The sequence below is a fragment of the Trachurus trachurus genome (genome assembly GCF_905171665.1).
Source record: "Trachurus trachurus genome assembly, chromosome: 16".
NCBI classification, from domain to species: domain Eukaryota; kingdom Metazoa; phylum Chordata; class Actinopteri; order Carangiformes; family Carangidae; genus Trachurus; species Trachurus trachurus.
The window spans coordinates 23,304,565-23,319,697 of NC_139902.1; the positions used below are offsets into that span (position 1 = coordinate 23,304,565).

The following is a 15,133-nucleotide window of genomic DNA, read 5'->3' on the forward strand; positions in this document are numbered from 1 at the left end:
TCATACACACATCCCCTGGCTCTAAGCATTGACCGCAAGCTAAGATTTACTGTTTTTGGCTACCACTATTATCACATCAATTAACTGAAACAAATACTTGCTATTAATGTTTCAATCAGTCTGTTTATCTAAATACTGTACTTGTTCTTCTTTTATTTGAATACACAACTCTGCTCCCTGGTGGCCAGTATTCAAATGAATGCACCAGTTTGCTGGGAGTCATTAACTAAGATCTGAGTGAAACACACATTCTTTGAGGCCGCTCAGATCAGTAGCACACTCCTAAACAGGACCAATCCCATTTCATCAGCACCGTCAGCTTGTTGGCATCTGCAGGATTATTGGCCCCATAAATGGCAAAAGCCATTCATAACTCATTGCCTCCCTCTACTGGAGACAGCAAAGACATTTTACAACTTGCCTCATACCCCTGTTGGAAAATCAATAGGCTACAGTAGTGTCTGAGGTGCTCAGTTGCCTGTTCAAAAGTAACATATCACACTTTACGATATCTTTATCTGTTACTCTTAGGGGACTTAAACTATGCCATGCATGAGTTTATAGTCGCTCATTCAATGGCATTTCATGGTATTTGTGATGTTCCAGTTATAGGCTATCTGCAGCATACTTTATGCATCAGCTGCAATTTTGAGTTTCATATGCTCTGTTGTGATTTATCTTCAGTAGTCTACAAAATAACTAGGATGTTTCTTTTGTGAATCACAATTTAGCTAGTGTGTTTGTAAGATTCAAGATAAGTGACTTTCATTATAATCAATGCAAAAATCACCTTATTCTGATATTTACTGCTGAAAATCTACAGTTTTGTTGTAGCATTTTTGGTAGGCCTATCTCTCTGTAGTTTGTTTTCAATATCAATTTGTGAAATGTTGTCATAAATGTTTCCCCTATGTCCACTTTCAAGCTTTGCTTTGACCGTTTATTAACACATGGTCAATTGAACTGCTAGCATGCCCCAGGTTAATTCTATGCTTCATCAAAATTTGATAGCCTACAAAATTATAAAATGTGTAGGCTACATTGGGGCAGACAAAACAAGTAATGCGATGCCTTATCATTTCAGTAAGCAGTGTTGAACCTGCTTTGGTGGTGTAGCTATATTGCCAAACAATTTGCTCATATCACCACTAAACTTGCAGACACTCCTCCTGAGGCTTTTGGAGGCCCTGAGGGTTTACAGTGCAGCTAACAGCTAGCCTCAAGCAGCTCATTTGTTTCTCATAAAATAACAAAAGAGTTATAGTCAGTCATGAAAAAGCGGTCTCAGACTGCTGGACCCCTAGTGTGTGCAAATGTTGATCTAAAGCATGTTATGTTATGTTATTTACAATGGATTCAGCCACATTTTCTTTGATAACAGGTATTACAAAATCAACCAGGTGTGCACTATTAATTTAGTTATTACTTATTCGTAATTATTGCTTGTCCCACTCTCATTAACAGAACAGTAAAACAAACTTGTGTATGTGTGTACCTGTATCATGCTTGTACAATGAACCAAACGGTAGATGTCTCCCTACTCCGTGCAGCTGTGTGTCTTCATGGGGACGCTTCTGTCTACAGCTGACCGAGAGTCGCCATTTTGGAAAGCAAATCGTTCACAGCACACCCGCCCTGAGTACTGGAACTATGCCGCGGGGCCGGCCTCGCAAACTGAGAGTTAAAAGCAACGACGAAACAGGTAACAAGTATCAAAATGCAACGAATAAAAAATACAGATTATGGGCTATCCAAATAACCGGCTATTTATTTGATAAACATCTCTGTTTCGTATATAATAACACTTCAATGTAGTGTATATAGTCCCCGGATATAGTATTGCGGGTGGGCTTTGCTTTGTGCGGCGAAGGAGTGATTGAGGCGGAATGATATTAATAACATTTCGGTGCCTCTTCTTATTGGCTTCCAGTCTAAATTGGTGTCCGTAAGGGGAAGAACGACCGCGCTGTCACAATATAACGTTAGTTCATATACGCTGGATACAACTAATAATTGTTTATTTCTACTTCGTCGTTAGCTTGTTGTTGCTAACTAGCTCGCTTTGCTACGGTTAGCTTCGGGGCTAACGCGCTATAATATTGTTGGCCATTGTTACTTTGATCCCGTGTAGCGCTGCTGGAGCGAGCGGGGCTGTCCAGCTGCTGCTGCTGCTGCTGCTGCAGGTGGTGGATCAGTTGTGCATGGTCGCAGCGAGTTGTCACATTCACGCTTGCACATCATCTAAAGAAGTGTTGAGATGTGTTGTCGAAAACGCCTCCTGGTTGCTAGCATAATGATAATCAGCATCGCAAAACCACATATTATGTAGCTAAATTATGTTAACCCCTTTGGTCGGGTAACTTAAATGATCCATAAGCACGCGATGGAGATGATGGCTGGTCTAACTTTGCTGAAAACAACATTAACACATACATAAATATCACACTGCAGGGCTGGCTTGATGTCTAATAAATAAAGCATATACTGACTCGGTGCTATGTAGCAGCGACAAGCTAAGATGGGCGTGTGAGACCAAACTGTTGAACACACAACAACATGTTCACAGAAAAACAAGCATGTTGCGAAATAACCTTGTGCCTCTAACTAACACTGTGCATTGAGTGATACTGTTTGCTTTAATCTGAATATAGAGTGAAATGAAAGTGTGGAATAGTTTTCAATCCTCCTTTGAACTAGATCATATACACTCCACTTGAAGAGGTTTAGGTGTTGGACACAGACTAATGTATCAGTAAGGTTTGATATTTTATTTTATTTTAAGCTCAGTTGAGCACTATTTTATTAGAAGATTTGATTGCTGCATTTTGTACTTTAAGAAACACTGAATTTATGCAGACATCAGGTCATGTATATGCAACCTCTTAAAAACCCACCACCGCTCTGAAATACTCAAGACTCCATATAATGTAGTGTGTACTGTATAAAAACACTTCTCAGATGTAATCACAGCATCCATGTTTTTGAGGATGCACTCTTGTCATATCTACTTAAGCCGTTCTTGTCAGACAAAAGCCCCTTGAATCCAATTAAGATTATTTAAGTGTTCTCTGTTGTGTTTCTCATCAGATGCGGATCCCAGTGAAAATAAAGGGGAAACTTTCAGTGATGGAGAGCTCAAGGACAAGAAGTGCACTATATGCTGTCAGATCTTCACCACAGAGAGCCAGCTGCAGAAGCATCTCCGCGAACATGAGGTCAACGATAAGGCAAGTACAACAAGTTGCTGACTGCAGTCAGCCATGACAAGAAAGTGAGCATGGACACAGGTTTTAACCTGTATTTATCCAGAGAAAATCAGTAGAGCATGCTGGTTGCCTAGCATCTGCAGATGTATTTTGATTTCTTGCAACAATCAGACATCACATCTCTCCCAGTGGAAGTGCATCTGCTTTCTGTTGGTCAAACATGTTGCAAGTACAACCACTGTGTTATTACTGGACAAAAACAGCTTGGTTGGAGCAATTGAGATTATGCAGGGATACCTACATGGTAGTTCTCATAGTGCTTTGACATAGTAATTGAATATCAAATGTGATTTGTGAAGTAAAATATGTATTGGGTACTGGCTTAATGGCATTTCCAGTGCAGTTAACAGTAGCATCAGTGTGGAGGGTTTTTAGGATGGGGGATAGGCTTTTTTTTTTACTGTCAATTGGGTTGAAAAAACCTCATGTGTGTTGTACCATCAATCAGAAAGTTCAGGCAGACGCTGTCATATGTGCCATGTCAAACTGGAGATGTGATGGAAATGATAGGTGAGCATTCAAGCCCTAAGTGGTGCAATAATATAAAATCTGTGTGGTTGTTTCTTGTTATGGATTACCTTCACAAGGGAATGTAAACTCATCACTTCATGAGAGTAGAGGAAACCCCCAACGTCAATACTTCACCTAAGGAATTGGCTGGCTGTGGTCAGAGCAGAAATGGATGGCAATGCCCCAGCTACAGGTTGGATGTAGGGTAAGCTAGCAGCTTAACGTTAAAGCCTGAGGTGTCCTGGATTTTTCAGCTCAGATGATTTTTCACAATGTGGAAGTTTTAAGCTGCTGTAGATGCCATTGTTTGTTTGGCAGCCCCCAGAACAGGTCTTAGCATAGCCTGCCAATCTCTACATTTGGTGCCAACTGCTTCTAAAATGCCTGGAATGTGCTGTTACTAGTCAACATTGTCCTGTCCTTCATTTAAGACTTATCTGGTATACACAATTACATTAGAACCATGCAATTTTGTATTGCCTCATGCTTTTACTCAACAAAGGTGTTTGATACTGAAGATGTAAATGAACACAGCCTCAATTGAGCTGATTGAATAAACTGCTGCCAAATAAGACCTGATGGTTATTCAAGATGTGTGTTTTGCTTGTCTAAAGAAACACATCGTAAACAGAGAGTGAAGAGTGGAAACTATTGGGAAACGGCAGTGGCACAATCTAACACCTGAATGAATGAACAATCAATACTGGGGATTTTCAATAGCTTTAAAAAAATATGGAAATACACTTGATAAGATTTCTACCGCTATGTGACTGGCTGCTGGACTGGATTTGCTTTGAGTCATTGCAGGGACAAATGCATACACTGCTGTTTTTGTTCTGTGTTGCTGTAGAGATTTGAGAAGTCACAGAAGAGCTAAAACTGAGAAGAGAGGAAGTTGTTTATCCACTCTCATCCAACCTTGGCGGGGGTCTCTCACTCTGTCTTGGCCAGTAACAGTCTTAAATTGCACTGTAAATATTACTAGGTGATGAATCACAGCCACGGGCTGCTGCAGTGGTCACTCGCCAGTAATAGTAGATGTGATTCAGTGGCTATTGAATCAATTTCCATTCCATCTTCCCACATTATGCGCTTCAACGTAGGAATATCCTAAAATAAATATCGCACTAACTAACACAAAGGCGTTAATAGCTCTTGAGTCATCAGATGAGTCAGGAGGCGCTGCTAATTTCTCTTGCTTAGAGCCAGTTCCAGCTTTATAATGTATGATAATTAGCAAGCATGTCTTGATATACGGTATTGTGTGAAGGACGTTACTGCCCATCAAGCAGATCCACTCAGTGTGGTCAGTGATGTGTTTGCACTTGTCAGTGGCTTTTCTTGGAGTCAGCAGTGTGACTGCACTGATCTGTGAGGGCATTTATTCCTAAGGAGCACTTAATTGTGAAAATTATGTTTTCTAATTACAGATGCATGTCTCATTTATGTTATGAGTGCAAAACTTAATACGCAGTAATTAATGCTGAGTAATGCACATTTTTTATAGTCATTGGATCTCTCCACTTACCAGTTGCTTATAGCTTCTTAGTTTTTTGTCTTGGTCAACTTTATAGGCTAACCACACTCCACGTGGTTAACAAGAATACTAGAGTAAGAGAAACCTGTGTCATATGTCTACTTTGCTCTACTGTCCTCTCTTCATTTGCACCTGTGCCATTAGTTGTGGGACATTTCTATTTCAAGGCCAATGTCTTCACTTACACTGGCACTCTCTCTAGACTGAAGAGCGGTATCCTCAGGGTCTGCCACTCTTAGTCAGGCTCTGCGTGTCAGTGCTTGCTCCCGGCCCTCACCAGATTCAGAAAGTACTCTGAAATGAAGTCGGTTGGTTTCTCTAATAGAAATTGAATTTAATATTGGAGCCATTTCTGCCTCATAAGAAATATTTTCTATGTTATCTGCTCATATTCTGTACTTTCAGCACAGCTCCTTCCACTTATTGAGGTACCATAGTGACTTCTTCTGGTTTCTCTAAGCTGTCTCCGTCTTAATCGGAAATAAATATTAGCAGCTATAAGGACTGCACTGAAGAGGAAGATTTTTTTAAAGTATATTCTTTGGGCTTTTGTCTATAAAGGGATAGTTCAACATTTTGGCAAACTTACCTATTGCCATAATCCCAATAGTCATAGGAGTATGTTCATTATCTTTGTTAATCAGTGCGTGTTGTTTTTAGATCAGCGGGGCAGAGATGTGAGCTGCTCATTGCACATTGAGGTAACAGTACATAGTCCCCTGTCAATAACATAATGATACAGAGTTGTTTTTGAGGCAAATGCAAAGCCGGAACTACATTCCAGACACGGCTGCTGGGCGGAGACGCGGAGTGGTTTCAAAAGCAGTAGTAGTAGTTCTGAGTATTCGCTTAATGTGTCGTAATGTTACATAGTTATGCATGATTATTTCATAGTGTGGGGAATGTGCAGGTCACAACTTGTCCATGAGAGCGTTTTGGAGTTGTTGGATTGTTGTTTTGAGGTACAGGGAATCATACCGTGTTAGCTGAGCAGCTCGCAACTCTGCCCCATGGATCTCAAAACAACAGGCACCAACAATTAAAGGTAATGGACCTACTCCTATGACTAAATGACTACCAAATGCCAAAATGTTGAACTAACCCTTTAAAGGGACAACGAGGAGTTTCTATTCGGTTATAAAAAAGTCTCACGTTAATGTGGATGAATCTCCGCTACCCACACTTGTTAATGGGCCCATTTTCGATAAATATATCGTTCTGTCTCTATCGTTATTTTGTTATTATTAGTGGTGGCGGAGATGCTGGTCGAGCCGACCAGCGTTTTTTACTTTCGGTTTCGCAACGAGTCATGAGAATAACGCAGCTGAATCGCCGTTTATGGTCGGAACTACGACGGTATGTGAACCTCTTTGAACCTCTGACTTTAATTCTTGATGAATGAAAACATGAGTCCGTTTTGCGCCGGTCAAAAGAATTTTACGGTGCGCGCGGAGGCTAAATGTAGTGTGAAAACGCTTCGCTTTTCCAAAACTCCTCGTTGTCCCTTTAAGTGATAGGATAGTTGAGAGAGACAGGAAATGGAGAGGCAGAGAGAGGGGAAATGACATGCAGTAAATGGCCGCCCCGATGCGGGATTCAAACCTGGGGCTGACTGCAGCGAGGACCATACCCACTGCTCCACACGACGCCCCCATTGAAGAGAAAGATGAGAGATCACTGTGTATGACAGGAAGTGGAACTTGTCTCCTCTCTCTCTGCAGCCTCATCGATGTGACCTGTGCCCGCAGACGTTTAACGTGGAGTTCAACCTCACTCTCCACAAGTCCACACACACCACCTCCGACTTCACCTGCCCCGTGTGCAATAAGAAGTTCTCCCGCATCGCCAGTCTCAAATCTCACATCATGTTGCACGAGAAGGAGGAGGTGAGTCAGCTAAACGATCAAACATTAAATTTTTGTGTTTTACTTTGTGACAGTATAAGAAAATAAAATGTTTTTTTTTCCCCCCTGTCCTTTCTGCCTTTCTTTACTTTGTGACAACCACTGCAGAATCTGATCTGTGCAGAGTGTGGAGATGAGTTTGTTCTTCAGAGCCAGCTCTCTCTGCACTTGGAGGAGCATCGAAAGGAGCTGTCAGGCATCAAGGTCTACGCCTGCAAGACCTGCGACAAGGAGTTCAAGACGTCTGCACACCTCAAGGAACACACAAAGACTCACGTCAAGATGAGGTCAGGCTGGGATTCAGACATTACTTTATTACATTTTACTGAGTCAGACAGAAAACTGCACAAGTCTAACAGCTATTAAAAGGACATTTGCAAGTCTTCTTCGAGACAATTAACAGTCTAAGGTCTACGACTCTGAGGATGATATTTCACTTTCTTGTTAACGTTCTTTAGGTGGGTTAGCATCAGGCTATATTACAGAATTTCCTGAGTGATATTACTAATAATACTGAGTAAAACCCCTTCACGATACAGTAACCATTTCCCTGAAGATTAGATAGTGACAAACATTCACTAGCTGTGGTCAGAGATAAACTCCCATCTTATTTGGTATCTAATCTAATGATATCTGAGTTTTTGCTGCACTTTCATACATGCCTTGTGAACTAAACTTCTGATTTTTCATTAGCATTAGCAATTTGTGAAAGCTTGAATAATCCAGTCACTGAACAACTTTTCTGGGCAAATTGAATCGTAGGCAACTGGACTTGTATTTTTCTAATAATACAACAAATACAAATAATAAAACAAATACGAGTCCAGTTGCCTACGATTCAATTTTCCCAGAAAAGAACGATGACCTGGATGAATGAGAATATCCATAGTCACTGAACAACTGTTCTCAGTGCTGTAAATCATTAGATTCACATGACGTCACTGTGTTTCTGCGCCGCCATATTTGTGTCCGAATCAGGGCAACCTGGGCCCAGATCACAGCATGTCACGTTACCAGAACAAGTGGAGTAGTAGGAGGAAATCAGCAAGAGACCGAAAATTGACGTTATTTGAAAGATGCCAGGATTATATTGTGCTGTTGACTGTGGTAGCAGTCGCCAAAATAACCCCGGACTGCAGTTTTATTCCGTCCCAAAAGACGTAAAGTTATAGGTGGAATAAATGGTTGACTCCAGGCAGTCTATCAGTGGCAGCGTGGGCTGTGACAAGTCTCACAAAAAGAGGGGATTCACTTTTTTTTTTAATAACATGGATATATTGAATTCTGCATTTGGATTACTTTCTTATTAATTACTCACTGATTCTGCATTTAGGGTCTTTTATTTCTGTATAACAGACCGTTGCTAAGTAAAACGGGCCGTTGCTAGGGACGCCGCTCTGTTCAGCGGAGCAGGGCAGAAGAACTATCAAGGATTTTTACCTTGTGTTTCATTTTTACCAGCTTCATACTAATAGTGATGTTAGAAAAATGACTTGTAGCTTGTTAGAGGGAGAGTGGAGGCTCTCTGCCTCCCTCACCGCTGCTGGAACCAAACCTGCGATCAGAGCGGACAGAGCGGACGGGCCAGCGCACAGAGTCCGTGACACAAACGTGTCCCGTATCGTAATCTCTTATGACAGACAGGACGACATAAATGCGCACATCGTAACATTTACATGATAATTCATCAATCTACTGATTGATTATCAAAAGCTCGTTGAAAACAACTACACACGAGTCGACCGAGAGGAGGGGGAGGAGCAAACAGCGGAGAAGTGACCGGACTAAGGACTAAGGACATATACGTCTCAAATTAATTAATTAATTCATAAACTGTGTAATAAGTGGGATAATTTAGAGTTTGTCTGTTGTTATAGAGATATAAACCCAGACAGGATGTATGAATTGTCATTTTGTCAAGAAACTGTCATTTCCATCCTGCGGTTTGCATGCTGTCATAGGAGGAGAGCTGTCAAATCGGACACAAATATGGCGGCGGTCCCTTCGACGTGACGTCACTGCAACCCATGAATAGACTGTTACCAAGGTCTTAAACCAGCCTTGCTACAGCAACAATTACAAGGAAGAGCTTGGAAGGATGTCATCAATGCAGTTTGTTTTGTACAGTACATGGCTTTTAGATAGGATCTAAAACTAGCAATATGTGACTGCAGACGAGTAGAGGGGACAGAAAATACACACCAACAATCATGGTGAAAAGGAAGAGCGGGGAATCTTGACAGCAGTCGTCAGCACCTTTTGTTTATTGCACAGTTCACATTAATCAACGCTGATGTTGACAACATCGGTGTAAACGTGTCAGGAATGTCTAGATGCACATAACAATGATTTAAAAAAACAAAAGTTTTTCTATGTAATTAAGAATAAATATATTTCCCTTTGGGGATTAATAAAGTCATTGTTATTGTCATTCTTATTAGGTTCATGGAAATAAAAGCAATAAGAAACTTAGGGGAAACTGGGGAATTGTAATACAACACTTCCTAACACTCCTAAACCAATGGTATATGAATACATTATATTATTATCAGTCACATTTTATGAAAGATGTCCAAACACCAAACTGTGAGACTTGTTGTAGAATAGCTTTGCCATTGTGTTGCACAGTTGACCTAAATCTAATTGGTGACTGCAAACTGCTGAGCAAACATCTTGCAAAGTGACCTTGCGCAGTCTGATGGTCAGCTGTATCTTGCTGCTTCATGGTGCAGTAGCTGCTACAAAGATGGAAAGGATTTGTGCTCCTATTGTGCATTGCTGTGTTATTGATAATAACCAGCGGCCCCGTGTTACTGCAGGTTGTATAAAAACATTTTTTTTGTGTGTGTTTGCTCCCTCCTCAGGCCACTCACCTCAAGTTCCAGAAACTACAAGAAAAACATTGATCGCAGCGGGTTCACAAACAGCTGCAATCATTGCGGAAAGGCTTTCAAAAAGCCCAGCCAGCTCGTCAGACACATACGAATACACACAGGTGAGCGAAAAGCACTGGACGGTGTGTGTGTGTGTGTAGCTTATCAAGACATAACATATATCTAGGACGCACTGTACAAACTCCCGAGTGTTTGATGCTGGTCTGCTGGTTCTACGAAACCTGAGCTGGATCTTGTCTCAAGGCGTGTGTGGGCAGTGGCACCAGGCTCAACAATAACCTGCTGTTCCAAAGCCGTATGTTACCGTCACAGCAGGAGAGCTTGTGGGTGTGTGGGCAGTGCTGGCACCGAGAGGAGAATTGCCAGTCTTCTCGGCTGATTTCAGTTTTTAAATGGTCCTTAAATTGGATTCTAGGCAGCATTTCATAACCAAAGTCTCATATTTGTTCTTCTGAACCGAACTGTTTTTCTTTCCTGATGAAGTTTTCCCTCGATTATCTGACTCCACACTATAAGCCCACCGATCCCTGAGTGGAATGCTGTGTTTACGCTCCATTTCTCTCCGTTTCAGCTCGATTCATCACTTAGCTGTCACGCAGAGATGTTGTGTGGGTAGAATTGCAATATGCTGCTTAAATTCTAATATTCTTGTGTTTCTCTGTGGTCGTTCAGCTGCCTAAGTTCAGGTAAATGTAGCCAGCAGCTCCCACCCACATGTTGTTTCTACATCATCCACATGTTAATTTGTTTGCTCTGCTGGCTGGCTGTATGAGTAATGGTGGATGGAGTTGGTTCCTCTGTGCTTGAAATCTCAACCAGCCCTTAAGCTGATGAGGTGAGGAGTCACTTAGGGAGAAGAGACACAAACACACTCACGCACACATACACACAATATGCACTCTCTCTCTCTGACTCGCAGTGGAGTAGATAAGATTGTATTTGAGTTGTATTTATTGAGGCCTGAAATAATACTAGAAGCCACATGTTGGTGCCATGGTAACAAATTTGCATACAGTCACATTGATATTGTAATGGGTCTGTTCGGTGGCATAAGTAGATGGACACAACCATCATAAAATTGATTTAAAACTGATTTGAAACTGGGAAGAAAACAGCATAATCTAAGCAAAATATGAACATTTGAAGTAAATCTTTCATCTTGAATCTTGAAAAAGAGCATATGATGTCCTAATCCACTGCTGTAACCAGTCTGAAATGTTGAAGAAGCCCCATCTGTGTATTAATTTAATTTTGAAGTGAGGGCTCCTGTTGACCGAACTTTGCCCTTCCCTCCAGGTGAGAGGCCCTACAAGTGCACACATTGCGGCAAGGCTTTCAACCAGAAGGTGGTGCTGCAGACTCATATGGTGAGACACACCGGAGAGAAACCTCACCTCTGCATATTCTGCCCGGCGTCCTTCTCCCAGAAGGGGAACCTGCACTCCCACGTACAGAGAGTTCATTCTGAGGTAAGAGCACAGTGCTGCAGGTTCAAATGCTAATCTCTGTGTGATGTGATAACTGGCTACCAAAATCAAACAGGCAGTTGGCAGGAAGTGAAGAAGTGTCTCAAAGAAGTTCTCAAAGTTCATGTCAGACACTTCCCATCCCCAGTACAACAGATCCATCTCTATTTAAATCCTCCGAGAGCTGAAGCAACAACTAGAAATACATCTTAGTGATTTCTTTCATTTCATTCTGTGTTAAATCCTGATTCGGTTCTTTCAATTCCTGCAGCTTTTATTATCTGTGAAAGACAGAGGGGGCAGGATGACCCGTTACATCTCACACTCAAAATTGTATTAATATATGTGTCTGTTTGTTAAATAGAAGAGCCAATGTTCCTCTATGAGAATGCAAAATGAATGGGAATTGATTTTGTCATTTATTTTGGGTACTTGAGCTCAGGGCAGATTATACTCTTGCTATCCTTGGTATCATTGCTTGTGTACGTGGGGAGTGATTTGTAAATGAGGGCTCTCAAATGACGATAATTCAAGTTTGACTGGTTTGGTCACTCTAACTTTTTTTACTTGGACAAATACTGTGTGACATGCCGTAATATGTGATGAACAGTTGTTGGAAAATCAAACAGACTCCTCCACTTTAGTGAGATTTTCAATGGCAGTGACCCAAGTACTGCACAATTTATGTGGTCTCCTCACTTGAGTAACTCTGTTCTATGTTAATTTATATTCCTAGTCCAATGACTAGTGACTGACTACTTTTTACTTGTCTACATTGAAGTAAAAAGCTTTAGTTATGAGTTACTTTTTACAGATAAAGATTTAAGATGTAAAAACTGTAAAGTGATCATCTTATAAGATACAGTGCTTCAAACTGTTCGCTTTGTGACTCTACAGTTAAACAGATTCTAGTGTAACTTGATTGATTTGAGATTTACTATGTATTTTATCAGCTCTGGGTGTTTCTCTATCAATTTATTTTTATTCTGGTTCGGTGCTGGTCACTGTGGTCTCTTTCTGTGCACCTCCCTCACTCTCAGACTAAATTGCCAACCGCCTTGCTCACAGCTTGTTACACTGAATGCAGAAGGACACCGTGCCATATTGTTTGTCTGTTGGAATAGGAATCGGGGGCGAAATTGCCGCTCTTTGTTCCTCATTTGGTTTTCCGTCTTTGTAAGCACTTCACAGCGGCCAATTTTAAAGAGGCCTTCTCATTGATCCATCCTAATTTAGCCTGGACTTTGGTCTCTAATGGCGCTCTGTCACCGAGATCACTTCCTCTTAGTCCCAAACTGTGGTGGAAAGGTCCGAAGAATTGTGCACATCAAAGTCCTCCCACGTCGGTACCTGCGTGTTCTCGTTCATAGATAATGAATTCCCTTGTGTCTCGATGTCCATTTGCAGGGTTTGTTAACAAAGCATGTTAATGGGTGGATTAATAGTGGTGGGATAAGCCCCTGTTTTCCTAAATTATATTAATAATTGGGTCACAACAACCTCTGCAAAACTAATGACACCCCCATCAGTCTGAGTCATACTGTCTACTTAATCGTGATTGCCAATGTTATTGTGAACTCTCTAACTCTCTGTATTATAAACATGATTTATAATGTGCCCTCTGTACATAAGCTTGTTAGTTTTGTCAGCCAAGGCATCGCTGTTCCGAAGTACAGTCTGAGAGACGGCCTATAGAGTCTGCAGCGTCTACTCTGATGTAGCTGAAATCTATAATTGCAGACCATAACTGTCTCTGAGAATGGGTTGTAATAAAAGTTTGCAATTACTTTATAGTTATCTGAGCAGATGTAATAAAAATGACTTTAAAGCTGATGATTCAGTGATACATTTGAAAAAGAAAGTGAGGAAACTGGTGCCATTGTACAAGTGTATCTGCACCTTTTTAATGGTGTTTCTCTCAGAATTGACTGAATCTGAGTACATATTTGATTGATGGTATTCCTCTTTACACAGAAAATACATCAATGTAAAATGTTACATGATAATTTTTTTTGAGTGGTTCATTGGGTCAAATGGCAGCCAGGCGCTGAGTTCACTTTTTCCTCACACTTTCTCTTTGTCTTTTTTAACAAAATAGGTTTGAACAAATTGAAGTATGTACATCTTTTTTTCCCCTCACTTACTAACATGATTGTGTGTCCCCTGCTAAAAGCCTGTGATGGGGCCAGATGATTGAATTACCTCTGAAAAGCCAAACAGCTGAATAATTTGAATAATGCATCTAATTTTCGCAAGTGTTCTTCAGCAGCTTTCCTGTTCCGGATGGAGTTTGTCCTTATGATTGACTGACGTTATGAATAAATCATGTTCAGGCATTATTTGCAATAGTTTTCATGGGCAGATGCGTACCGAGGAGCAAAGGGAGTAAAAAGCTCATAGTTTTGGGTCATGTGGGGTGTTGGCATGTTGAGACCATTACACTGTTTGTGTATGAATGGCATCTAAAACACAAATAAGAAAGTAAATCAAACACTGGGCTTTGGTTATTTTCATTACAGAATTATATGTTTCTTTTATAAACTATCTGAATTGTATATGAAGCCAGTGCCACTACGCACAGCTGTGGCTCAGATGAGTATAGCAGAGAGCAGCACCACAAAATGAAATATTGAATTTGTGCTTGACCTTATGCAATTTGTGCTTTTAGATTATAATTTGGATTTGGCCTAAGGCAGTGGTTCTCAAACTTTTTCGGTCATTCCAAGGGAGAATTTTCAAGCCCCAACCTGGCGGAGGGGGGGTAATATTAGGTCAGGTCATAATTCCATTATCATCTATCCAATCCATCCATCCATCCATCCATCCATCCATCCATCCATCCATCCATCCATCCATCCATCCATCCATCCATCCATCCATCCATCCATCCATCCATCCATCCATCCATCCATCCATCCATCCATCCAACCTGTGCCACCATCCAATCCTCCCTCGTTCACGGGACAAAGTCTTTCGGATATATATATTCTCTACGCTTCTCATCTCTTAATTTCTAACCGGCTCGTTTCCGTTTTTGCCAGTAGGCAAACGTGAAATCAGATGGGCCAGTGAACAAGCACCAGAGAAACACCGGCGCCCCCCACCTGTAATATAGCTATTCTCTACCACTTTGAGAATCACTGGCCTAAGGAATCACACCTCCATTTTCTACTTACTATTTTATGCCAGCTAACAGTAACTCTGGGCCTGGGTTGTTAGTTTCCATATTAAACAAAAACAAAAAAAACAAAAACTCACTTTTCCCTAGCCTAACCACCTTTCTTCTTCCCTGCTGCTTCCCTGCTGCCTTCACTTTCCTGAAAGAAAATCTGACTTTTTAAAAATCCTTTATCCCCAAATCCTCTTTGCTACATCAACTACTAAATATATTTAAACCTCACTCACAGAATTAATGGCATCAGAGCATGACATTTAAAAATCTCCTTCCTACCTATCTATATTCAAGATTTCTGCCATCCCCTCCATTTCTCCACATTTCTTTTCTTCACTGTTAACATCTCTGCCTTCACCATCTTCACTGCCGCCTCGTGTGAAA

At 41.1% G+C, this 15,133-nt stretch overlaps 1 protein-coding gene across 1 annotated transcript in view; it reads left to right on the forward strand.

Annotated features, from left to right (window-relative positions):
* Positions 1 to 1,624: 1,624 nt before the first annotated feature.
* znf236 (zinc finger protein 236) overlaps positions 1,625 to 15,133 on the forward strand; it is a 57,508-nt gene continuing 43,999 nt past the window's right edge. Inside the window, exons 1-6 of the mRNA XM_083989411.1 lie at positions 1,625 to 1,702; positions 3,088 to 3,227; positions 7,035 to 7,199; positions 7,326 to 7,504; positions 10,082 to 10,212; positions 11,408 to 11,580. Coding sequence (XP_083845537.1) covers positions 1,651 to 1,702; positions 3,088 to 3,227; positions 7,035 to 7,199; positions 7,326 to 7,504; positions 10,082 to 10,212; positions 11,408 to 11,580 — 840 coding nt within the window. The 5' untranslated portion in view covers positions 1,625 to 1,650. The remainder of the gene's footprint in view (positions 1,703 to 3,087; positions 3,228 to 7,034; positions 7,200 to 7,325; positions 7,505 to 10,081; positions 10,213 to 11,407; positions 11,581 to 15,133) is intronic.